This window comes from Rana temporaria, chromosome 4 (assembly GCF_905171775.1).
Source record: "Rana temporaria chromosome 4, aRanTem1.1, whole genome shotgun sequence".
Taxonomy (NCBI): domain Eukaryota; kingdom Metazoa; phylum Chordata; class Amphibia; order Anura; family Ranidae; genus Rana; species Rana temporaria.
This window is the reverse complement of record NC_053492.1, coordinates 349039233-349066268: the sequence shown is the minus strand read 5'-3', so window position 1 is coordinate 349066268 and position 27036 is coordinate 349039233. Positions and strand designations below refer to the sequence as shown.

General features: G+C 41.5%; 1 protein-coding gene across 3 annotated transcripts in view; it reads left to right on the top strand.

Annotated features, from left to right (window-relative positions):
* The window catches only part of RASGRP3 (RAS guanyl releasing protein 3), a 288487-nt gene extending 261752 nt beyond the window's left edge, over nucleotides 1-26735 (top strand). For all 3 annotated transcript variants that reach the window (XM_040350806.1, XM_040350805.1, XM_040350807.1), the window contains 3 exons: nucleotides 2471-2596; nucleotides 4631-4998; nucleotides 25718-26735. In XM_040350806.1, the coding sequence (XP_040206740.1) occupies nucleotides 2471-2596; nucleotides 4631-4998; nucleotides 25718-25726 (503 nt within the window). In that variant the 3' untranslated portion in view covers nucleotides 25727-26735. The remainder of the gene's footprint in view (nucleotides 1-2470; nucleotides 2597-4630; nucleotides 4999-25717) is intronic.
* The last annotated feature ends 301 nt before the right edge of the window (nucleotides 26736-27036 follow it).

The window sequence follows — 27036 nt, the reverse complement described above, 5'->3', positions numbered from 1 at the left end:
AGACCCCACCTTTAATTAGGCACCAGCAGCCCCTAAGTTGGGTGCAAAAAACAATAATGTTAAAGGGGTTGTAAAGCTACAATATTTTTTCCTAAATAGCTGACTCTCCGGTAATCCAAGGGAGGGGGCGAGCACGACACTCCACACCAGGGAGAAAGCCTCGCCTTACTGTGTGGAGTTACAGACAGAAGAACAGGAAGTGAGGATTTCTCAGAAGAAATAAGGACATTTAAAAGCAAAATGGAAGGAATAGGTAAGGGAAGGAGGACTGCACTAAGGTAAAGGAAGCTATTTAGGGAGAAAAAAATTGTACCTTTACAACCCCTTTAACATTATTGTTTTTTGCACCCAACTTAGGGGCTGCTGGTGCCTAATTAAAGGTGGGGTCTCTGATTATACAGGGGATAGTGCTGGCTTGAGCAAAACACTGTTGAACAGACGGGTGGAACCGTGTTGCATTTTATGCACCAAGGCAGGGAAAGACACATTTATTACAGTATTTGAAGAATAAACTTCAGTAATAAACCAGTTGACATTGCCACATCGACTTACTAGTGTATACTTGTTCTCAGAGGGGCAGATCCACATACATCTGCATGGACGCAGCGTATGTGAGATACGCTACGCCGCTGTAACTTTCTTTGCTATTCTTTGAATCCTGAAAGAATTTGCACCGTAAGTTACGACGGCGTAGTGTATCTCTTGCGGCGTAAGGGCGCGGAATTCAAATGCGGCGAGTAGGGGGCGTGTTTCATTTAAATGAAGCGTGTCCCCGCGCTGAACTAACTGCGCATGCCCCGTCCGTCAAAACTCCCAGGGTACATTGCTCCAAATGACATCGCAAGGACGTCATTGTTTTCGACGTGAACATAAATGGCGTCCAGCCCCATTCACGGACGACTTACACAAACAACGTAACATTTTCAAAATTATACGCGGGAACGACGGCCATACTTAACATTGAGTACGCCACCAGATAGCAGCTTTAACTATACGCCGGAAAAAGCCGAACGGAAACGACGTAAAAAAATGCGACGGCCGCTCGTACGTTCGTGGATCGTCGGAAATAGCTAATTTGCATACTCGACGCGGATTACAACGGGAACGCCACCTAGTGGATGCCGAAAAATTGCATCTAAGATCCGAAGGCGTACAAAGACGTACACCTGTCGGATCTAACCCAGATGCCGTCGTATCTTGTTTTGAGGATCAATAGATACGCCGGCGTACTTTCTTTGTGGATCTGCCCCATAGTGTGCTGCCTTTAGTTATGCTACATTACGCACTAAATTACCTAGCTTGTATAATGATTTAACGTAAACGAAGAAAGCAGAAACAGATTAAATGTAATAATTGAGGTAAGGTTGTGTTTATTTAACAAATAATCTGACCATAGAAAAATCCTTTGTACTCTTGACACAAATACCATAGATACTTCTGACTTAGCTTCCATGAGTTTGTTTAGACTGCTAACACTAGTTATGGGTTATCTAAGTATGTCGTGTACATGTATTTAAAGTCATTCTGAAGGCTGAGTTTTTTTTTTAACTTTCATGCATTCTATGCATGAAGGTAAAAAACCTTCCGTTTGCTTCTTCCCCCTGCACGAGAGCAGGTGCTCTCTCAGCTCTCTCTTTCCTCATTGGTTCAGTCACAACAACAGGAGCCATTGGCTCCCGCTGCTGTCAACACAGCCGTGTGGCTGAGCTTCAATGTGTGTGTCTTGTGGACACACAAAGCCGGCTCGTGAGTGAGCATGCATGAGTGTTACTGTAGCAATTTGCTTGCTATGGGGGCACTCAGCAGCGGGGGGGGAGCCCAGAGCACTGGCAAGGGACACGAGAAGAGGAGGATCAGAGCTGCTCTATGCAAAACCATTGTGCAGAGCAGGTAAGTATAACATGTTTGTTATTTACAAAAAAAAAGAAACCTTTTTTCTTTAGTATTACTTTAATAGTATATTTTGGGAATTTTACAACATGGTAACTATACCTGTACTTATAAGGTACAAAGTAGGGATACTTCGTAAGCTTTTCACTGTATAATTTATCTCATTCTTGAGCCAAAACTTATTTTAGATTTGTATGGAGAGGGGAAAGACATAGTTATTACAGACAAGACGTGCCATAGTAATCCTATGGATGACATCATTGCTCAGGCATTACCAGCTGTTATTAAGTTCTTCCCATCTTCCCGTTATCCGGTGCAGGCTGATACTGGAGAGATCACATGACTGGACTGAGAATAGGTAAGTATATAATTTTTTTTCAGACGCAGGTTAGACAGTATAGGTATTAGGAGGGGAAAGGAGCACTTTTAAGCATAGTTTGTAAAAGCCTGAAGTTCTAATTTAATATTCTTCATGATCAAGATTTAACCTCACTTCAGTGACTAATGGCAAATGCAATACCCATTTGTAAAACATCAACATGTTCTCTAATAAATTGTAAAAGCTTTATTTATCTTTCAGATTGTGGTGCCAATTGTCATAAACAATGCAAAGACCTCCTTGTGCTGGCCTGCAGAAAACTCTCTAGAGGAACATCTATTGGAAGTAGCCATGGGTCCCTTCCAAGCAGCCCATCTCTGGCTCCAGGTATTGTATGAAACATTAAATATGTGGTTAAATCACTCACTGTGGAACTAACAGCAACCCCCTGTGGCCAAGTTTGCAAACATACCTCCTATTAAAAACAAAACTTTTTATTGGGGAGTGGGGGGGGTATTTGCAGCCCAAATCAGGAGAGATGCCTAGGGTGACATTGCTGTTCCTTCATATCTGCTATAGAGTTAGTGAGCATTGCACCCTTAGGACAGGTGTTACCAGATGAACAGGAAAAAAAAACATGAAAAAAAAAAGAAAAGAAAACCAATGCAGCCTTCACACCTAAAGAATGGTAAGTTGCAATATATAAAATTATTGGGCCAAATCCTCAAAAGAGATACGACGGAGTAACTGCTGTTACTCCGTCGTATCCCTGGTCCTAACTATGGAACTGATCCACAGAATCAGTTTCCCATAGTTAGGACGAAGATCCGACATGTGTAATTGACTTACACTGCCGGATCTTAGGATGCAGTACCGCATCCGCCGCTGGGGGCATTTTGCGTCGAAATGTCGCTTCGGGTATGCAAATTAGCACTTACGGAGATCCACAAAGCTTTTACGCTTCGTTTTTACTCCATAAGTGTTAGTTTGCTATCGTAATTTTAGGGCTGCTTTTACAAAGTGTAAAGTTAGTACACCATGTAAAAGCAGACCCTTCTGTCCAGCGCCGCGGTTTTTTTTCAATTTTGAATTTTTTTTTCGCGCCGTATCTTTTTTTTTTTTTCGACGCAACTTTATTGACCTGTCGCAATCCACAAACCCCGGCGTAACGTAATTTCGCGCTATGCACGTCGGGAAAATGACGTCACGAGCATGCGCAGTACGGCCGGCGCGGGAGCGTGCCTCATTTAAATGGGAATCGCCCCCAAGAAATGAGGAACGCCTTGCGCCGGCGGAATTTAAGTTACACGGCCTGAAATTTCTAGGTAAGTGCTTTGTGGATCAGGGCACTTAGGTAGAAATTTTAAGGCAGTGTAACTTAAATGTGAAAAGATAAGTTACGCCGGATCTTTGTGGATTACCCCCATTGTTCCTGGGTTTAGCTACACTATACCTGGCAGGATGAGATTGCAGCAGTGCACAAGGGGGAATTTTTTGGAAACCTTTCAGCACGATTCCTGATCTGTATTCCCCAGATGTTTGATATACATACTATATACAATATACACCGATCAGCCATAACATTATGAGCACTGACAGGTAAAGGGAATATCTTGTTACAATGACATCTGAAAATTGGTGGGAAATATTAGGCAGCAAGTGAACATGTTGTCCATGAAGCTGATGTGGTGAAAGCAGAAAAAATGAGCATCGCAGTTTGTTGTGTAAGGCAGTGGTCATTTATTATTGGCATAATAATAAACCAATTTATCAAAAAAATATTTTCATATAACCATCGTACTAAAATTACACTAACATAACAATAGTTCAGCCATCACAGCTCGAACTATATTAAACCATTAATAACCAATACTTCAGCCATTAAAGCTCAAACTATATATACAATTAATATAACAACAATCCCCTTACAGCAGAAGGGACCAGCCACATAACAAGGACCTCGACAAAGGGAGGGGGGGAGGGGATGCTTCTTCTTGAAATGTTGCCATTGGTCTGACGGCCGTTGAAATTCAACTGTCTTCCTGTAGGTTCTTCTGGTCACCTTGTTCGTGTTTTGAACGTGTTCCATAGGAAACCATGGTAAATGGACTGTAGTGCAAATCTGCAAAATGCAAAAAGCACTAAAACTGCATAGGTGTGAATTCAGCCTTAGTATCCACTTTTACATTACCTGCCCAAACTGGAGTTGGGCTTTAGATCAGCTTAGCAGCCAGGCATCTTCAAAAAAAAGTTAATAATGGTAGCCTCTGTATTTTTATCAGCACAGGTTAACATTGCTGGTCAAGAATAATAAAAGTTAAAAGGTTTTACTTTGTGCTAATTTTCCACCTACAGGCAACAAAATTCCTAATATTAAAATAAGTGACACATTGAAAGTAATATACTTCTGTTTTTTTGTAGCACAAGATGACGTTTTTGACTTTCCTTCTCCTGGAAGACATAATCATGATCTAGACGGACGAGCAATAACTCTAGTCACTGGCTCTTCTAGGAAGATCTCGGTGCGATTACAACGTTCAACAACCAGCCAGGCAACGCAAACAGATCCTGTGTGGTCTGAATCTGGCTGGAGTGATACTGGTCCTCATACATTTCCTAAGATGAAAACTAAATTCTATGGCAAGTCAGCAAAGAACAAGGGTTTTGCTAAATGGGAGAATGAAAAGCCAAACCCTCACCCCAACATGGACATTATGGAAGTACAGGCTCTGGAACAACTTGAAGATCACAATGGGACGGAAACAAGGAATGAACGTAGCAGTACAGAGGTAATACAAAGTGTATTTATACATTTAAATACCGTTCAATACTATGTAAAAAACAAAAAAACATCTCATTACATGCACAGTTCCACATGTGTTATTCCCTTACACATGCTGCACGAAAATAAAAACAACTCTTCAAGTACCAGAAATAACATGTGCCCCTATCGTCTTTTTTTAACCACTTAAGGACTGCCTAATGCCAATATACATCGGCAGAATGGCACATCTGGGCACAGGCACGTACCTGTACGTCGCCTTTAATAGCCCAGCCGTGGGTCGCACGCTCGCGACCCTGTCTGAAGCTCCGTGACCGCGCCCGCGGGACCCGCAGACCTGATCGCCACCGGTGTCCCGCAATCGGGTCACAGGAGCTGTAGAACGGGGAGAGGTGTGTGTAAACACACCTTCCCCGTTCTTCTTTGTGGCAGTGTCACTGATCGTTTGTTTCTTGTTATAGGGAACGACGATCAGTGACGTCACACCTACAGCCACGCTAAGAATAAGTAAGAATCACTCCCTTAAGGCACACTTAACCCCTTAGCGCCCCCTAGTGATTAACCCCTTCACTGTCATTGTAATTTTCACAGTAATCAGTGCATTTTTTAGCACTTTTCGCTGTGAAAATGACAATGGTCCCAAAAATGTGTCAAAAGTGTCCGATGTGTCCGCCATAATGTCGCAGTCAAGAAAAAAAAATTGTTGATCGCCGCCATTAATAGTAAAAAAAAAAAAATATTAATAAAAATGCCATAAAACTATCCCCTATTTTGTAAACGCTATAACTTTTGCGCAAACCAATCAATAAACACTTATTGCAATTTTTTTTAACAAAAATAAGTAGAAGAATACGTATCGGCCTAAACTGAGGAAAAGTTTTTTTTTTATATCTTTTTTGGGGATATTTATTATAGCAAAAAGTAAAAAATATAGAATTTTTTACAAAATTGTCGCTGTATTTTTGTTTATAGAGCAAAAAATTAGAACCGAAGAGGTGATCAAATACCACCAAAAGAAAGCTCTGTTTGTGGGAAATAAAGAACGCCAATTTTGTTTGGGAGCCACGTCGTACGACCGCGCAAAAAGGGGCAAGGTCCTTAACCTGCATAATGGTCCGGGTCTTAAGTGGTTAAACAACACAGCTTCTGGCAGAATCAACAGGTGTTTTATGTAGTTATCTAACAGATGTAGCAAAACATTTCATGAGCAAGAAATTATTTGTTGGGGTTTTAGGTGTATCATATGACCGTTGTATTTAGCTCTCACAGCAGTCACATGATTGGGAGCCCATCTTACTAGCATATATGTGTAGCGCCCCCTTGTCCCCCGGCATCAGGGAAGGCTTACATTTCACCTCAGGGTGCTAGTTCTTAGGCATGTTGGGTGTGTACATTTGCAGAAAAGATGGGCGCCATTCAGTGAGTTTATTACACACAACAGAAAAATAAGTGAGAGGATTAGGGCACAGGACACCCTAGGACAGTAGGCAGACAAATCAGTAGTCTCCAAAAACAAAAAAGGTAGACAGCAATACAGAACAAGAGCCTTAGACCTGTACCTACATAGCAACAACTGTCTCCTATAGCAACTGAAAAACTCACAAAACTATGCAGGGTTTCTTGGACAAGTTTCCCTTGATGCTTTCCCAGCCTCTTCACAGTCCCAGGCTCATGAAGAGTAACCTCTGGTATTTCATCTTAGAACTCCATCCTTCTCCACATGTCCCCAGGCAACACAAAGCTCTCTCTCTAGCGGACCCTCTCCCATGCCACCAGGCAGCAGACAGGCTCTCCCCGGCAGAGCCTTGAGCACATGGGCAGGCCTTAGACCAGTGGTATATTTAGGTTTTGTGCTGCCCTAGGCCTGACTAAACTCGTACAACCCCTAATTTAAATATGATCCACCCCTTCTTGTCAAGGTCACACCCCTTCTTGTTTAAGACCTGCCCTGAAATTTTCCAGTGGGGACACTAGTTCTGAGGGCCTTGGGGGGGATTCCCTTAAAATTTAGCAGGGGCTATAACCATCCCTTACTCTATCCATAATGGAAAAAAGTATTGATAAGGCAGCACTGATGAGATGGCACCAACGAGGTGGCACTGCTAAATTTATAAAGGACTAAAAAAATATAACCATGCCAGTGGTGCAGCAGAAAACATATAGCACAGAGATGAAGGTATGTGGTTCAGGCAGTAAGCAAAGAAAGGATTGGGGGCAGGAACAATTAAATCCATCTGTTTATTTTTCTCATCAGCAATCAACAGAACTAAAATAAAGATTCCCTAATATGTACAACTGACACAAGCAAAGGATTGCAGGAGAGTCCTACTACCTACCTGACAGGTATAGGTGACCATGTCAGTGTCCCTTGTGTCCACACCATCCCTATCATACCGGCAGCAGTGTGGCCGCTTTATGGGAGCGCCAGATCGATTTTTCCTTGCGGCCCAGTCCACCTCATAAGACTGGTGCTGCACTAAAAATGCAGCGAAAGCTGGCGAGGACTCTTTTCATGCTGCCTCCCTGCAAAGTGCTACCCTAGGTCTGGGATGTTGCTTTGCCTGCCCGTGCCATTCTGCCGACGTATATGTACGTGAGGCAGTCGACAGGTGGTTAATAGTGCCCACCCCCTCAGTTGAGTATTAAGGGGGGCCCTTAATACTCAGCTGAGCCCAATTTCGATCCAGCGCTATGCACATCTGCAGCAGCTCTTCTCCCCTCTCCTCGTTCTCACAGGCTTGGCTTAGAGCACTGGGAGCCATTGGCTCCAGCTGCTGTCAGTCAAAAGCTGTGAGCATAGCCCGGGGGCAGGGCCTAGTCCCACTGTCATTGTCAATTAAGCTTTTCATATTGATGTAACAATTTAAAAGAGACAACATTACAATAGATACAAAAATACATTAAACATACATAAATACATTCAACGATGTTCTAATAGCATTGATAAAAACATTTTTACTGGGTTATCTGCTCATCCTATATACAATATGCCCCAAACCTATAGTCCCCAGAATCTATGGGCCAGATCCACAACGAGCGTCCGTAACTTAAATTTTCCTATATAACTTACACCGCCGCAAAATCTCTACCTAAGTGCCGATCCACAAAGCACTTACCTAGAAATTTTCAGCGGTGTAACTTAAATTCGTCCGGCGCAAGGCGGGCCAAATCTAATGGGGCGAGTCCCATTTAAATTAGGCGCGCTCCCGCGCCGGACGTACTGCGCATGCTCCCGACGCGATTTTCCCGACGTGCTTTGCGCTAAGATACGTTACGCCGAGTTTTGTGAATCGCGCCAGGTAAAAAAGTTGCGTCGTGAAAAAAAAGAGATGCGGCGGGAAAAAAAAATTTAAAAAAATTTGACAGCGTCGCGGGAAAGAAGGGTCTACTTTTACATGGTGTACTAACTTTACACTTTGTAAAAGTAGCCCTAATTTTGCGTTTGCAAACTAAGAACTTACGGAGACTTCACGAAGGGAAACCGCTTCGTGGATCTCCGTAAGTGCTAATTTAAATACCCGACGCGGAATTTCAACAAGAAATGCCCCCAGCGGCGGCCAAGGTACTGCATCCTAAGATCCGACAGTGTAAAACTATTACACCTGCCGGATCTTAGGAATATCTATGCGTAACTGATTCTGTGAATCAGTCGCATAGATAGAAACAGGGATACGACGGCGTATCAGTAGATACGCCGGTGTATCCCTTTTGTGGATCTGGCCCAATATCTCTAACCGAAAAAATCAAAGAGATAGTGAGGAGATGGGGAGATATTTAAGGGGAGAGGGGGGGGGGGAGAAAGAGGGAAAAAAAGGGATATTTGGGGGTGGGGGGAGAAAATATCTACCGTATATCATTATGTGTTTTGAAATCTAAATTTCTCGAATCGTTATTCTCTAAAGTGCAAGTGCATAGTGCAAAAAGTGCAAGTGCAAATGAAGGGGAAAAGTGGAAGGGAAATGAATTCCCTTATAAATTATTGTGCTGGTTTACCAATCTACTGTATATAAAAAAAAAAGGGGGGGGGGGAATATCCATACATTATGTGTTCCAGGATCTAGAGTTCTAGAGACCCTATTCTCCAAAAGAAAATTGCATAGTGAATTGTGTCTAGAAATATGGAGAAGAGAGAAGTAGGTTCCTAGTATTTACTAGGAAATTTTTATCTAATATAACTGTATTATTTGTGTGTTCCTATACCAAGAAGAAGAGAGAGGGAAAACAAAGTGTACCCCCACTACTCCAGCCTCTCAGTATACTCCGATTCCCCAAACTCTCACCAGCCTCTCCAGATCTTATCCTATCTCGATCTACATTCGTTTTGGATTGACAATAGCTCCTTCATCGCTCTAATTCTGTCAACAAATGCATTCCCAATGTAATACCTTCCTGAAATTTAATTGATTTTTATAATAGGTTTTATTAGGAGCTCTACCCACCCTATGTAGGATATGCCCCATCCTATATTCTAATCTTCTATTAAAAAGAGCTAGACTAAAGTGGGGGAAGATAGAGAAGGGGGGGAAAAAGTGACAGGGGAGAGACAGGAAAAGAGGGGGGAGAGAGTCACAGGGAGCGAGGACCTTAGGGGAGAAAAAAATAAATAAATTTGTGACCCCATAAGGGGTTCATAAGTCAGATAAGCCCGTCTAACTTCTTGTTTCCAAAAAAAAAAAAGACGGAAAAGTATGGTCCCTTAAAGGATTCATAGTGCTAATATACAGATCTACCTCTCATGTCAGAGGGAGAGAGAAAAACAAAAAAAGGAGGGAGGGGGAGGTAAGGGAGGGGGAGGGACACAGAAAGGAGTAACGGAATAGCCCATCCCTCCTACTCCCCCCCTCCCCACTCCCCCACCATGTCCACATAGTCCTCTGAGTCCCTGAACTCTCTCCATCCCCTCCAAATCCCATCATATCTTGGCCTGGATTCATTATGGATCGACCACAATTCCTCCATTACTCTAATTCTGTCTATCTCTCGTAACCATTATCCCAATTCCTTGGTATTAGTGCCTTAGCTCCATTCAATAGGTATGGAACCTGAGAGCCTCTGTATTTTTTCCTTATCATCCCCGTATTATGAAACAAACAACCCCAAGGATCTTGTCTCACCTCCAATCCACTTATCTTCTTTATCAAACCCAGTACCTCTCTCTAATATACTTGTATCAGGGGGCATTGCCACCATATATGGGCATGAGTTCCCTTCATCCCACACTCTCTCCAGCATAAGGGTGATACCTCGCTATTTATTCTGTGAAGTTTCGTTGGAACATAGTACCATTTAGTAAGCAGCTTATAGTTCATCTCTTTTACTTTAGCATCAATTGATGTGGAGTGGACAAAATCTAATACCTGTCTCTTCTTATCTTCAGATATGGTTTGATTTAATTCTAGTTCCTAACTTTCTAATATTTTCAATGTCTCCAGCTCTCTCATGGGTGTCAATATCTTATATATATTTGATAACCCCTGTCTTCCTGTTCCCCCTCAAATTATGTGTTTTTCCCATTGATTCAATTCATTCATAGCTCGCAGGGGTTTCGGCAATGTGCTTACAAAATGTTGAACTTGTCTAGGCCTCCAGTTATCCCCTGGGAACAGTCCATATCTTTCACGTAATTCTAGCACGGAACACAGAGCATCACCTTTCATCAAATCCTTCAGTTTTAATGTGTCCAAAGTTGCCCACTGCAGATACACACCCCCTCCCTTACCCGGCGGGAAGTAGTCTGTACCCATAAGGGGCAAAAACGGGCTATTATAGGGCCATTTTTTAATCTTACATACTCTATCCCATATTCTAAAGGTTTCTTTTGTTATTGATGGTATCTCTTGAGGTAATCCTCTATATTTCTTTGGGACCCATATTCTCTTACCCAAGTCCTTTTTACTTAAACTTTCTTCTACTTCTACCCACTTTTTTTTCTGTCCCTCCTCCTGAAACCAGTCTGTTATCCTCTTTAATACAGCTGCATCATAATACCTTTTAAAATCTGGTACATATAATCCCCCATCCTGTCCAGATCTAGTCAGAGTCTCAACTGCTATATGGGATTCTTTTTCCTTCCATATGATCCTCCTTATTATCTTCCCCAAGATTTTAAAAAAGATTTCTGGGATTTTTATCAAGAGTGTTTGAAAGATATACAGAGCTTTAGGTAATATCATCATCTTGATAGTGTTTATCCTTCCCCACCAAGACACTCTATCTATCCTGTATCCCTTTAGTTCTAATTTTTATTTATTTAATAGGGGAATATAATTATCTTCATATACATATCTTTCTGTATTGGACTGGAATATCCCTAGGTATTTCATCCTCTGTTTTCACATAAATGGATAGAGAGCCCCAAGATCCCTGCATTCTTTCGGAGTCAAGGATATACTCAGTATCTCCGTTTTTCCTTTATTCATTTTTAAATTTGAGATCTCACCATATTTTTCATATTCTGCTATGATCTTTGGTAGTGTCTGCCTAGGATTTGATACATAGAGCATCATGTCGTCCGCGAACGCAGAGATCTTATGTTCCCTCCTGCCCACCTTTATCCCTTCTATTTCCTGATTCATCCATATTGTTTCTAATAACGGCTCTAGTTTTTAGCCTTTTGTATCAAAAATAGCACTCTTAGGACATTGTCTCTCGTTTCCCTCCCAGGTATGAACCCCGCCTGGTCATTTTCTATCAGCCCTGACAGAAGAGGTCTTATTCTCTCAGCCAGAATTTTCGAATATATCTTTATATTTACGTTAATCAACTGGCACATAATGAAGGATCCTTATCTTCCTTCCCTATCAGAGTTATGTGGGCACCCAGAGCTTCTTCACGCATTATCATGCCTCCCCCTATGGAGTTCATATACTTCTGGAAGAACGGTATGAGGATCTCCCCATATCTCTTATAATATTATGAAGTATACTCATCTGGGCCAGGACTCTTTCCTATTTTGATGTTTTTAATTGTTTGGCTTATTCCCTCTCTTGTTATTTCCTTCTCTAAATTACTAATTACTTCCTCTGCCAGGTTTGGGATCTTAACCCTTTCTACATATTGTTTAATTTTCTTTCTTCTACCCTGTACTTCTATTGTGCCTTGCTCTTTATTGACCTTATATACATTTTGATAGTACTCTTGAAATATTTTACAGTGGGGATCGAAAGTTTGGGCACCCCAGGTAAAAATTTGTATTAATGTGCATAACGAAGCCAAGGAAAGATGGAAAAATCTCCAAAAGGCATCAAATTACAGATTAGACATTCTTATAATATGTCAAAAAAAGTTAGATTTTATTTCCATCATTTACACTTTCAAAATTACAGAAAACAAAAAAATGGCATCTGCAAAAGTTTGGGCACCCTGCAGAATTTATAGCATGCACTGCCCCCTTTGCAAAGCTGAGACCTGCCAGTGTCATGGATTGTTCTCAATCATCGTCTGGGAAGACCAGGTGATGTCAATCTCAAAGGTTTTAAATGCCCAGACTCATCTGACCTTGCCCCAACAATCAGCACCATGGGTTATTCTAAGCAGTTGTCTAGAAAACTGAAACTGAAAATAGTTGACGCTCACAAAGCTGGAGAAGGCTTATAAGAAGATAGCAAAGCGTTTTCAAATGTCAATATCCTCTGTTCGGAATGTAATTAAGAAATGGCAGTCATCAGGAACAGTGGAAGTTAAAGCAAGATCTGGAAGACCAAGAAAAATATCAGACAGAACAGCTCGCAGGATTGTGAGAAAAGCAATTCAAAACCCACGTTTGACTGCACGATCCCTCCAGAAAGATCTGGCAGACACTGGAGTTGTGGTACACTATAAAGAGATACTTGTACAAATATGGTCTTCATGGAAGAGTGATCAGAAGAAAACCTCTACTACGTCCTCACCACAAAAATCAGTGTTTGAACTTTGCAAATGAACATATAGACAAGCCTGATGCATTTTGGAAACAAGTTCTGTGGACCGATGAGGTTAAAATATAACTTTTTGGCCGGAATGAGCAAAGGTACACTTGGAGAAGAAAGGGCACAGAATTTAATGAAAAGAACCTCTGTCCAACTGTTAAGCATGGGGGTGGATCAATTATGCTTTGGGGTTGTATTGCAGCCAGTGGCACAGGGAACATTTCACGAGTAGAAGGAAAAATGGATACAATAAAATTTCAGCAAGTTTTGGATGGTAACTTGATGCCATCTGTGAAAAAGCTGAAGTTAAAGAGAGGATGGCTTCTACATTACTGGAGCAACTTAGGTCGTTGAACATTCAATATACATGGGGATTCCCAGCCAGCCTAACCGGACGCAAAGAGGGCCGTTCAGCAACCTTAAGATTCCCAGAAGACACCCCAAATTTTTGCAGGAGATTGAATGTCCCACTAATGGAGATCCCGGGCTGGTGGGAAAAACAAGAGCTTGAAGATAACTTAGAAGACGTACAATCCTGGCAGCCGGTGTGGAAGAAGAAGCCACCAGGAGTAAAGAAGAGATAGAAAGAAGGGAAAAAGAAAAAATAAAGAAAGGGAGAAAGGAGTGGAGAGGAAAAGAAGAGAAAAAAAAGGGAAAGGGGAAAAATTATTTAGAAAGAAAAGTTGGGGATTGGGGAGGAGGCGAGGGGGTGTGGGGAGGGGAAGGGGAGGGAGGGTGGATACGGGAAGGCATTGCCCCTGTTCCGTGTGTCAACACAGAGTTCACCCTCAAGGGGGAGGAACCGGGGGCCGGGAGGTTCGAGGAGGGCTAGGGTTCATAGGGCCACCGGGAGGCCAGTTTTCCCCCAAAGGGGTGGGGGGCAGCATGGGAGGGAACAGGGAGGGGAGGGGAGGGAAAGGGTGGGGGGGACTCAGGGTTGGGTGGGAATGGAGAACCCCAGGATATGTTAGAATAGAGTCAATAGAAAAGGACCTCTAGAAAAAATACCAGATTTAAATATAATTTCATATAATGTTAGAGGGTTAAATGCTCCCATCAAACGTGCAAATATTATGAAAGAATTGAGAATACTGAAGGCAGATGTGGTTATGTTGCAGGAGACACATTTCTCCGCAGGTATAAACTGCAAATGTATCACTCAGTCCTATCCCCTTTGGTATTATGGAGACTCACCCATTAGTCGAGCTAAGGGGGTGGCCATAGGGTTTGCCAAGGAGATAAGATTCATTTTAGAGGAAAAAAGGTCAGACCCAGAGGGGAGATACTTGTTCCTGAGAGGGAAAATAAATGGAATCGAAGTCTCGTTGGCGAACATATATGGCCCAAACAAAAACTCTATTAGGTATTTAATGGGGATTATAACAGACTTTATGGAGTTTAAAAGGGGAGGAGCCATAATAGCAGGAGATTTCAATTTCTGTATAGATCCAGAGATAGATAGTACGTCTCGTGTACAGGGGACCGGAAGGGCCTGGAGGAACAAACTAAAAAAGAAAATGCAGCAATATCAGCTAGTAGATGTATGGAGGACACAACATAATAAGCAACGGTACTATACATTCTGCTCCCCTGTACACGAGACATACTCTAGGATAGATTTATTCCTGATCGAACATAGATTATTAGAAATTGTAAGCAGTACCAAAACAGGAATTGTGATTTTCTCTGATCATGCGCCAGAATCATTACAATTGAAAATAGGTGAGACACAACATAAAAAAAATTATTGGAGGCTCAATGAAGAGCTCCTACAAGATAAAGCAATAGAAACGAGAATAATGAAGGAACTAGAACAATTTTTTAAGATGAATATGACGGAGGATATATCGGAGGCAGTAGTCTGGGACACCCACAAGGCTTATGTACAGGGGTTACTGATAAAGGAGGGTGCAGGGAAAAAAAAGAGGAATGAGGTGAATAAAACAACTCTAATAAAAGAAATATACGATTGGAACAACAACATAAACAAACTAGAGCAAAAGAATCCCTATTAAAATTAAACATCAAAAGAGAAGCGCTGAGAAACCAAATAGAGCAGGAAACCCGAATAACGTATAACCAAGTAAAGAAAGAGAGGTATCAATGGGGCAATAAGCCCGGGAAACACTTAGCGAAATTATTAAAAGAGAAAAAAAAACGCTAATTATGTAGAGAAGAAAACAGGAGAAATAGCGGAAACCTTCCAAGATTATTATGGGAGACTCTATTCAATTAATAAACATGAAAAAAGAGAAGAAGCGAAACAAAAAGAGGAGAAAATAAAAACGTTTTTTAAAGGAAATAGACTGGGATGTAATACCAGAAGACAAACTTGGATGTCTAGAGGCCCCCATTTCAGAAAATGAAATTAGAGAAATCATAAAAAATTCACCAGGTGGGAAGAGTCCAGGACCGGACAGTCTGACGATCCTATATTATAAAAAATGTATAGATATTTTAGTGCCCAGAATGTGTTCCTACATGAACGGGATAGGGGTAAAGTGGGATATGCGTAGAGAGGCAATAGAAGCCACTATTACCTTAATTCTTAAAGAAGGTAAGAACAGTACACTATGTTCTAGTTATAGACCAATTTCATTATTAAATTGTGACACCAAGATATTCTATAAAATACTGGCAGGGAGGATGAAAACAATTATGAATGAATTAATACATACGGATCAGGTTGGTTTTGTGCCAGGATGGGAGGGTAGAGACAACGTAATTAAAACTCTTTTAGCCATACAGGAAATTAAAAATGGTGGAGCCCCAGGTCTACTCTTGTCTGTGGACGCTGAAAAAGCGTTTGACAGAGTAGACTGGGGCTTCATATATAATACCTTAGAAATAATAGGAATAGGCTCAAGAATGCTCACTTGGATTAAGGCATATAATCAACCATCGGCAAGAGTGAAAGTAAATGGGACCCTCTCGGGACTATTTGAACTGCACAATGGTACAAGACAAGGATGCCCTCTATCCCCCCTGTTGTTCGTGTTAGCATTAGAACCCTTACTAAGAGGGATAAGGAAGAACCCGGACAGAAGGGGGATAAGGGTTGGGGAGGAAGAGCACAAACTTGCGGCTTACGCTGATGACTAAATTATATATTGCTCACACATGCCATGGTTATATGTGGAATTACACCCCACAATACATTCTGCTGCTTCTCCTGAGTACCGGATACCACAAGTGTGGGACTTTTTGGGAGCCCATCCACGCACGGGGGCCCCGAAAACCAAGCACCGCCTTCAGCATTTCTAAGGTCGTAATTTTTTATTTCACTCCTCACTACCTATCACAGTTTTGAAGGCCATAAAATGCCAAGATGGCACAACCCCCCCCCCCCCCCCCAAATGACCCAATTTTGGAAAGTAGACACCCCAAGCTATTTTCTGAGAGGAATGTTGAGTCCATAGAAGATTTTATATTTTGCCTCAAGTTGCGGGGAAATTACAAACTTTTTTTGCGCAAAGTTGTCACTAAATAATACATTGCTCAAACGTATTTAGTGAAATCACCTCCTACAGCACTGGAGTCACTGCTTTATGTATTGTGGGAGCAAACGCTGTTGCTGTCAAAAAAAATACCTGAAACGCAAACATGATAAAATATAATAACAATAAAACATTGCAGAATAGAATACAGTAAAATAGAGAAGAAAAACAGAGAGAGAATAGAGAGGGAGAGAACAATAAAATGACAACTATTTTTGTTATTTTTAATTTTATATTTTTTTGTTCGGTTCCAGGTTTGGGTCTTTCAAAATGCGATGGCATCTTGGGAGACCCTGTGTAAGTGTGTCCTAGTCTGTGAAATACTGTATCCTATGCTAAAACTGCACTAGTGTGTGGTAACATTCAAAACATTCACCAATGCAAAGACCAGGATTGTCAGGACGGCGTGGACAATAATAACGGGTGTCACGCCTAAATCCGCGCTTTCTACAGACACATTTTCTTTGGGGGCTCATTGGGTAGGGGTACTAGGGAGAACATACGGAAAATGCGTCTCATGCAGCCGGGTTACTGCATTTGGTTAAGGATCGTGAGGTGCAGCACCGCCTGGATACAGGAGGGCTCGGACAATATCTCCCTGGAATTTAAGAAAAGATCCAGTCCGTCCTGAAGCTCTGTATAGCACAAAAGCATTCAGCAAAGCCAATTGAAATAAATATACAGACACTTTTTTGTACCAGCATCTGGCCTTACGAGCAACTAGATACGGCGCCAACAACTCGTTTTTGAGGTCCACCCCTCCCATATTTTGGTTATATTCGTTGACACAGAGGGGTTTCTCCACAACACCAGTCGCCGTACGAATTTGGACTGTCATGTCTGCGTGAAGGGAGGAGAGAACAAAAACATTCTTATTATCCCTCCACTTCACAGCAAGCAAATTATTACACCTTGAACAGGCTCTCTCCCCCGGCCTAAGACAGGAATCTACAAGCCACTGTGACCACATGTGACAATTTGATGATCAAACAAGTGACTAAAAAGTGTCACACTCATGTAATAATTGTCCACATACAAATGGTACACCTTTCCGAATATGGGTGACACCAAGTTTTATCTTTATCTTGCCAGCACTCCCTATGTAATCTGGGCAGTTTTCTGGCTCTACGTGACTATCTTTTCCCTCGTAAACCATAAAACTACATGTATAGCCAGTGGCCCTGTCACAGAGCTTATACATCTTGACCCCTTATCTGGCACCCTTGCTGGGGAGGTCCTGTTTGAAAGACAAGCGGACAGAAAATTTAATCAGGGACTTATCAACGCAGACAACTTTATGGGGAGTATACAAGGCTGCAAAACATTTATTGAAGTGGTTTACGAGGGGCCAGATTTTGTAGAGCCGATCTAATTCAGGGTCTCCACGAGGACGACAAAGTTCATTGTTGTTGAAATGTATGAAATGCAAGATCTGCTCAGATGAGTTTGTATCTCAGATATTGATCCGTTCAGATACTATACCACTGAGGTGTATAGCGCAACTGGCACTAATCTGACGCTTCCTGGGGTGACGCAGACCCTATCTGACACTAAACCTAACTGATATCACCCGCCGGGCGATCAGGGGGTTAAACCTTTATTGGGTAATAAACAGCGGGTGCCCTGATGCTATAAAAAGCAAACTAACCAGCGTCACCCGTAACACTTATACGGTGATCACTAGTGAAAGGGTTAACTAGGGGGCAATCAGGGGGTTAAAACCTTTATTAGGTAATATATGGGGGTACCAGACACTATATAAAAACCTGACGGTGAACCTAAATAGCTAACTGGCTAACTAGCGTGTGACACTTATGAAAGGCTTAACTGGGGGACAATGAGGAGGTTAAAACCTTTATTAGGTAGTATATGGGGGTACCTGATGCTATAAAAACCTGACGGTGAACCTAAATAACTAACAGGCTAACTAGCGTCACTAATACGGCGATCAGAAAAAAGATTGCTTAGTGACACTGGTGACAGGGAGTGAAAGGGTTACCAGGGGGGCGATCAAGGGGTTAAACCTTTATTAGGGGGGTTAGGGGATACCCTACACCTAAAGAGGCCTATTAACTGCCCTGACACTTTTTACAGTCACAAATGACACCGCATGCAGTGCTCAGTAAATAAATTACCACTGCAATCAGTGACACTGTGACTGGGGGTGCAGGGGGTGATTGGGGGAGTGATTTGTGTGGTTAACGTAGTGTACTGGTGTCAGTGTACTGTTGTGCACTTACTTGATGTCTTCTCTCCTTGGGCTCCGGACGAAAATGACATCACTTCCTCTGTCTGTGTTTACAATTCAGACAGAGGAAGCTTCCTCATTTGCCAGGAGCGATCGTGAGGGGGTGGCCATGAATCAATGGCCGCCGCCTCATCACGGATCGCTCCTGGAGGGATTCCGACCACTGCGGGCACCAAGGGGCTCGATTGAGCCCCCAACCCACTGGGAGACAGGGACGAATATATATGCCCATTTGCCTGCCTGTGCCATTCTGTCAACGTATATCATCGTGCAGCGGTCGGAAAGTGGTTAATATGTACAACTTACACAAGCAAAGTATTGCAGGAGAGTCCTACTACCTACCTGCCAGGTATAGGTGACCATGTCAGTGTCTGCACCATCATACCGGCAGTAGTGCAGCTGCTTTATGGGGGCACAGACCAATTTGTCTTGCAGCCCAGTCCACCTGATAAGACTGGGGTTACACTAAAAGTGTAGCGCATGCTGACGGGGACTCTTTTCATGCTTCCCCCCTGCAAAGTGCTGCCCTAGGCCTGTGCCTTGTTGGCCTAGCCTAGTCCAAAATACAGTGTTGCACTAAGTACTCCAACACTGATTATTGTCACTAATGACACCAGTCCAGTGATCAAAAAAATATGAACACTGCACTGGGTGACACAGTGACAGGGGATGCAGGGGTTAACTGGGTGATCAGTGGGTGAAATATGCGCCTATGTGTACTGGCGTTAGTGTAGTGTTGGTACAACTCACGGTTAGATGTTATCTCTCCTCTCTCTGGAACAAAAAGGCTCCACGAGGAGAGATGACATCACTTTCCCTACCTGTGTTTACACTTACACAGGCAGGGGAAGCATTTCATTTGTTAGGACCGGTCACCAGGTCCAGGCCAAACATTTTTGGCCTGGGCCTGGAGACTGATTGGTTCTAAAACTAATCAGATCGTAACGACCGTCAGTCGGCTGCACGCTCGATGTAACATAATGTCGATTCGCCTGCACGTGCCATGTTGCCGCAGAAAAACTGCGGCGGCTTGTCGGGAAGTGGTTAACTAACAAGGTAGTCATGAGCGTATTCTCCTATTAATTGCACATTGATCCAGATGAAGGCAAAAACCACTGATGAAACGTAGGCCAGTTTGCTCTAAAGGGGGAAAAATTCCTTCAGTTGCACCCTGGATCGGCAATCTACGGGTGTCTAGAACAAAATATTTTCTGTGTGAATGCCTCAAGCATTCACATAACCGTCATGAATAATTGCTGTAGTGTGTTTGTTACCTAAGATCATCAGCTTCGTCTAGTGGCTACAATGTGGTATTTTCCTGTAAAATTTCAATCAGGAATTTGATTTCTGATTGAGGTCTCAATTTGATAAATGTGCAGGTGTGCAGCCAGGATTGCAGACAGTGTGCATTCAGGGCTGCTTATCCACACGGCTGTCAGCATGGGACAAGCGGCTGATTCCGTGTAGCTGCTTGGTCCTAATAAATGTGAATAGGCTGCCTGCATGCTGCAGCTGGAGCCTCATTAACGAGGCACCCATTCATGGGATGTGGGTATCAGTGCCCACTCACATCCCTGGCCTTACATCTTGTTATTTTTTTTTATAAATACTTTTTAGCGGTGTGTGTGTATTTTATTTTCATTTTTTGCGAAGGACTAAGTAAGAAAACATGCAAGTATGGAAGCACCAATTCAAAATGCGTTGCAGAGTAATAGCCTTATACTACTGTTGCACGTCAGGGAGTCCCACTTAGGTTAGAAGCTAGCCTCAGGCAGTGTTATAGGTAAAACTTCGGACTTGGCATAGTTAATCTTGGATAACCTCCCGAAGAGCTGGAATTCACGCATCAGATTAGACAATGAGACAAGGGGGTCCATGAGGTGAATTAGGACAGCATCAGCGTAAGCTGATCGCTTATGATCCGTTGTAGTTGTCCTACATTTTCACCTGCGTTATCTGCTTTTGCGTTCAAACATGGGGTTCTAGAGAAAACAAATCCTCATTGACAAGGGTCCTTAAACTTTTTTAAAGAAGTATTTTTTTTCAGTCTACCTACACAGGCATTTGGGTTTGTATGTTGATATAAAAAAAAAAACAGGGGCACCTATGCAATGTCCAGAGCTGATAGTCTGCAGTGGACATCTCAGGGGCAGAATGTTTTTCTATTTTTTTCAAAAAAAGATTGGAAGACTTGTGTTCTTTTTATATTCTTTTATGTTTTTATTTATTCAGTCACAACTGCATTTCATATACAGAATATGCTGAACAAAGCACCTATTTTATGCCCGCTGAGAAAAATTATAATTAGCTTTCTCCTAGCAGCCAGTAGTGATTTTTTTTCTTGTACGGGCAACAGTTATCTGTCTATTGGTTTCTATGTAGGAGAGCTGAGGCAACTTCACAAAGTGAAGAATTCAAGTTTAAACATGTAAAGCAAATGGAAAAAAAAAATATATTTTATTATTAATGTTTCATAAATATTAGGAGAGCTGCTGCTGAAAATTATGCCATATCCTAGTTTTATGGGTTCTACACAACAAACTGCTTGTGTGAAGTTGCATCCAGCTGTGAAGGCAGAAAACGGTTGCTTGTATCAAGAAATCTTTAAAAAAATTACCAGAATAACCACAACTAGACTCTGATACTATGGACAAAGCAAATTCATGATTTTTTCCAAGGTGGTAAAAGCAGATGCTTCATTCAGCTGAATTATTGATAAATAAAACTTAGAATCACAGTTCACATACAGGTGTCCGTTTATGAAGCAGTGAATTCTATTCACTGATTCGTTCTCCGGCTATCACAGTGAAGATTTTTCTCCTCTGTGTGCCGGTTTATCAAGCGGAGAAAATCGCTTCACCCTCGGAGGAGTGAAGTGATCTTCCAACGCTTCTAACACTGGAGAACAGCCCCTGATACTGGAATCTCGTGAGACTTTACGAGATTACAGTACCAGAAATTCACAGAAACACCGAGATGTCAGTTTATTGAGCAGTGATAAATTATCACCGCTCATTACACTGACAGACCGTGTGGTCAATGTAATTAAAATAACGAGTCCCCCTACAAAATATATATATGTATACACACACATACACTATATATACATGTATATACACACACATTATATATATATATATATATATATATATATACAGTGCTTTAAGTGGGCCGGAACGCGGCGGTACCGCCAGTACCGCCACTTCCAAAAATGGCTCTGGAGAGTACCAGCACCTCTCCGTGCGCCCAGTACGTGGGTTTCCAGTACCGGAACGCAGCGGAGAGCTAGCTACAGCATTGTAGTGGCTGGCCGGCGCTGGGCGAATTACATCGCACACCGTCTCTCTCCTCCATAATGTCATTGGCTGGGCCGGCCATCAGCTAGTGGAGGGGGCGGGCCGTGTGCAGAGTACGGCTTGAGCCGTACGTGCGGGCGCAGGCAGGGAGTTGACCTCACGTTAGGTGACGTCAACTCCTTTCCGCGCGCCTGTGAGGAGCGATTAGTGCGGCGTGGTGAATGTGAGCGGGTGACTGGCCCTCCTAGGAGTCAGGACGGTGCAGCAAAGTGAAAAACACTGGACTTTGCTTTGGATCTGAACTTCTGAAGTACAGAGTACTGGTGAGTGTTTTGTTGCTACCTATGGCTGCTCACAGACTGATATGTATACACTTCTCCTATCAATTTATCATGGCTTGATTCAGACAGCCATGCAGACTTGCCCTGTTATTTTCCTTTTATGTTTATTTTAAACCGTCTTGAAAAGTAGGAAGATGTTCATTGTATGATTATTGTTGCAAGCTTGCACATGGACTGCTCAGAGTGACTGATGAATAACATCCATTATTCTATCTATTTTCTGTGGTGTCTGTCCCTTGTCATGCTTTGTGCCCATTTTATCTTCTCTTTTTTTAGTTTCTGACATCATCAGCTGGTTTATGTAATTTTAGCAGAAAATGCACCAATATATTGCAAACCATAGCTGCTATGGTTTGCAATATATTGGTGCATTTTCTGCTAAAATTACATAAACCAGCTGATGATGTCAGAAACTAAAAAAATAGAAGATAAAATGGGCACAAAGCATGACAAGGGACAGACACCACAGAAAATAGATAGAATAATGGATGTTATTCATCAGTCACTATGAGCAGTCCATGTGCAAGCTCACAGACTGATATGTATACACTTCTCCTATCTATTTTCTGTGGTGTCTGTCCCTTGTCATGCTTTGTGCCCATTTTATCTTCTCTTTTTTTAGTTTCTGACATCATCAGATGGTTTATGTAATTTTAGCAGCAAAATCAAATGTTAGGTTTCATCTAAGAGAGGGTTTGTAAAATATATATATTTTCATGTTCAGTATTGGGGGGGGGGGGGGGGGCACCGGCGCCTAATAGAGTACCGGCACCTCTTTTGGCCCACTTAAAGCACTGTATATATATATATACATGTACACATTATATATATATATGTATGTATATATATGTATACACATAAATATTACAGGGGGACATAGTTACAGTGTTGGGGGGTCTGAACGAGGTAGAAGGAAGTTAAAAATCTTCCTCCTTCCTCCTCAGAACCCCCGGGATTCCCTCTTCACCACCTCTGAGATGATGAATCGGGACATGTGAATTCTGACACAGATCGCCAGTGAAGCTCTCAGATCACAGCTTCATAAACTGGCCGTTTCTGTGTCAGTCTATGAGACTTTTCTGTGTGTAGAGATAATCGGCGAGAGAAGAAATTCAAACACTTCTCCCCCTCTGAAGCAGAAAGTCAAGAAATTTTCTCCCAATGGTACATAAACTAAAAAAAAAACTGGCAAGCTTCATTACTAGAGTGTCTTGAAAAAGTATTCATACCCCTTGAAATTTTCCACATTTCTTCATGTTACAACCAAAAACGTAAATGTATTTTATTGGGATTTTATGTGATGGACCAACACAAAGTGGCACATAATTGTGTAGTGAAATGAAAATGATCAATAGTTTTCAATGTTTTTACAAATAAATATCTGAAAGTGTGACGTGCATTTATATTTGGCCCCCTTTACTCTGATACCCCTTACTAAAATCTAGTGGAACCAATTGCCTTCAGAAGTCACCTAAATAGTAAATAGAGTCCACCTGTGTGTAATTTAATCTCAGAATAAATAAAGCTAGTTCACCTAAATTGACAGGCCCAGCAAGGAGAGCATCAGAGAAGCAGCCATGGTAACTCTGGAGGATCTGCAGAGATCCACAGCTCAGGTGGGAGAATCTGGCCACATGACAACCATTAGTCATGCACTTCACAAATCTGGCCTTTATGGAAGAGTGACAAGAAGAAAACCATTGTTGAAAGAAAGCCATAAGTGGTCCTATTTGCAGTTTGTGAGAAGCCATGTGGGGGACACAGCAAACATGTGGAAGAAGGTGCTCTGGTCAGATGAGACCAAAATTTTACCTTTTGGCCTAAAAGAAAAACGCTATGTGTGGCGAAAAACTAACACTGCACACCATCCTGAACACACCACCCCCATTGTGAAACATGGTGGTGGCAGCATCATGTTGTGGGGATGCTTTTCTTCAGCAGGGATGGAAAAGTTGGTCAGAGTTAATGGGAAGATGGATGGAGCCAAATACAGGGCAATCTTAGAAGAAAACCTGTTAGAGTCTGTAAAAGACTTGAAACTGGGGCAGAGGTTCACCTTCAAGCAGGACAACGACTCTAAACATACAGCCAGAGCTACAATGGAATGGTTTAGATCAAATCATATTCATGTGTTGGCATGTCTGAGTCAAAGTCCAGACCTTAATCCAATTGGGAATCTGTGGCAAGACTTGAAAATTGCTGTTCACAGATGCTGTCCATCCAATCTGACAGAGCTTGAGCTATTTTGCACAGAATGGGCAAAAATGTCGCTCTCTAGATGTGCACAGCTGGTGGAGACATACTCAAAAGGACTTGCAGCTGTAATTGCAGCAAAAGGTGGGGCTGAACACAAATGCACGCCACACTATTCACATATTTGTAAAACAAATCTGAAAACCATTTATCATTTTCCTTCCACTTCACAATTATGTTCCACTTTGTGTTGGTCTATCATATAAAATCCCAATAAAATAAATTGATGTTTTTAGTTGTAACATGACAAAATGTGGAAAATTTCAAGGGGTGTGAATAATTTTTCAAGGCACTGCAACTTTGGAAAGTGGGGAACACTTTGATGTTAAGGAAGTTTTTTTGAGGATTCGTCAGAGTTCGAGTGTTACACCTTGTGGGTGGACTAGGAGCCAAGCTTGAGAGGTCTTGATGTGGAGGGATTGGGGAAAAAAGCACACTTTTCACATATTTATTTGTAAATAAAAAAAAACATTTATAATTTTAACTTCACAATTATGAGCCACTTTGTGTTGGTCTATTACATAAAATCCCAATAAAATACATTTATATTTTTGATTGAAACATGACAAAATGTGGAAAATGTCAAGGGGTATGAATACTTTTTCAAGGCACTGTATATCCAAAACTTTTGGCAATGTATACTTTACACTCATGCCGCGTACACACCATCACTTTATGTGATGAAAAAAAACGACGTTTTTAAAAACGTCACTTTAAATGACCATGTGTGGGGGAAAACATTGTTTTATGTCTTGTGAAAAACGACAAACAAAAATTGAAGCATGCTTCAATTTTATGTGTCGTTTTTTACTTCACAGAAATTGACCGTGTGTAGCAAAAAACTATGTTTAAAACAACGTTTTTACACCTGCACATGCCCAGAAGCTAGTTATTAAGCGAGCTTCAATGGAAAAACGTGGTGAACGTAACCTCACTTTGCTAGAGCATTGTGAAAAAACGATGGTGTGTAGGCAACTTCGTCTATGAAAATTGAAGTTTCAAAAACTTTGTTTTTTACTTCACAGAAAATGTCATTTTTTTTCATCACATAAAGTGATGGTGTGTATGCGGCATAAGTCTTCTGAGTCTTTATGCTGACTAAAGTATTAAATAAAGATATGTATAGATGACATGCTGGATTACTTTTCTAAAACGAATGTTTTCACTATTTGCACTATTTGTAGGACAGCTGATTCTTTGATTTTCCGCAATAAGGAGAAAACCAGAAGCAGTGTAACACTGAAATACCTTAAATGATCAGTGGATGTTAGAAAATGGCATTGCACTGATGAAGAGCTATCCAGGCTACAGATCCTAGATGACTATTTCTACAGCATGGGACAAGTATAGAAGGAAGACAATAAATCGAGTACAAACTCTTTACACAGAGAGGTCTCTATCACTACATTCCTACATATGTTTTGTATATAGATACATGATCTTATTTGTTTATTGTGTTCTTGTAAAAAAAGATATTATTACTATTTATTTAAGAAAGAGCAAGAAAACAGAACTATTTAATCATCAGAATTCTAAATTTATCATCTCCCAAAAATATCATGTACTATGGTGGTATGACACAAACACTTGAGATACTCCTTTAGAAACCAATGTAGAGGACAGGAGCAGCAATATTGGCTTTTTATGAAGCCAGAAGAAAACATGCATCTTTCACGCTCTCTTATGGCAGTTGCAAGGCATGAACGTGGACAAAGCCCTTTTTCCTCCTTAACTGCCTGTACTTTCAGAAGTAGATCTGCATGAATCAGAATAAAAGGATGTGTTTATACTAAGAACAATATATTGTTTTATTGATGCCCTTAGCCCATAGTTCCACTGAGTTTTGAAATTAAATATAAAAAGCTCTGAACGAGTACAAACATCTGCAGAAGGAACCATCAAAACGACATACATTTGTGCTCCAATTTTCCACCTAATTATGATTTCTCTCATGTCAGATGTGTCCATCCCTGACATTTAAACAAGTTTACTGGATACCCTACAGGAACAAAAAGTAAAGGCAGAAGAAGTAAAGTGAGGCACAACTTCAGTGTATGTTCAAACCCAAAGCAGCTTCAAGACATGTTCATGAATGTTCAACTACTACCTTATAATAATTTACAGAATTCCCTGAAACACTAGATGTCAACTGTTCATTATGTTTGTTCTTTAATGATATTAAACAAAATGGTGTACATTTTTTTCACTGCCTTTCCACATTGTCTAGTACAGTAGCAAAGTTCATGGTTGGTAAATGATGGCTGTTTAATGAAAGGAAGAGAACAGTATAGATCAGAAGCTCATCAAGCCCTCTGTATAGAAAATGTGGGCTGCATACAGATGAATTGCCAAACTGTTTATTATTTTTTAATAGATGCACAGAGCAAATCCAATCAATCTGTAGCTGTCTGCCACAGACTGCCACACTTGTTTCACAAGGCATGCATTTGTTTTATAAAGTTATATACTTTTTTCAGGATTAAAAAAAAGAAAAAAGAACAAT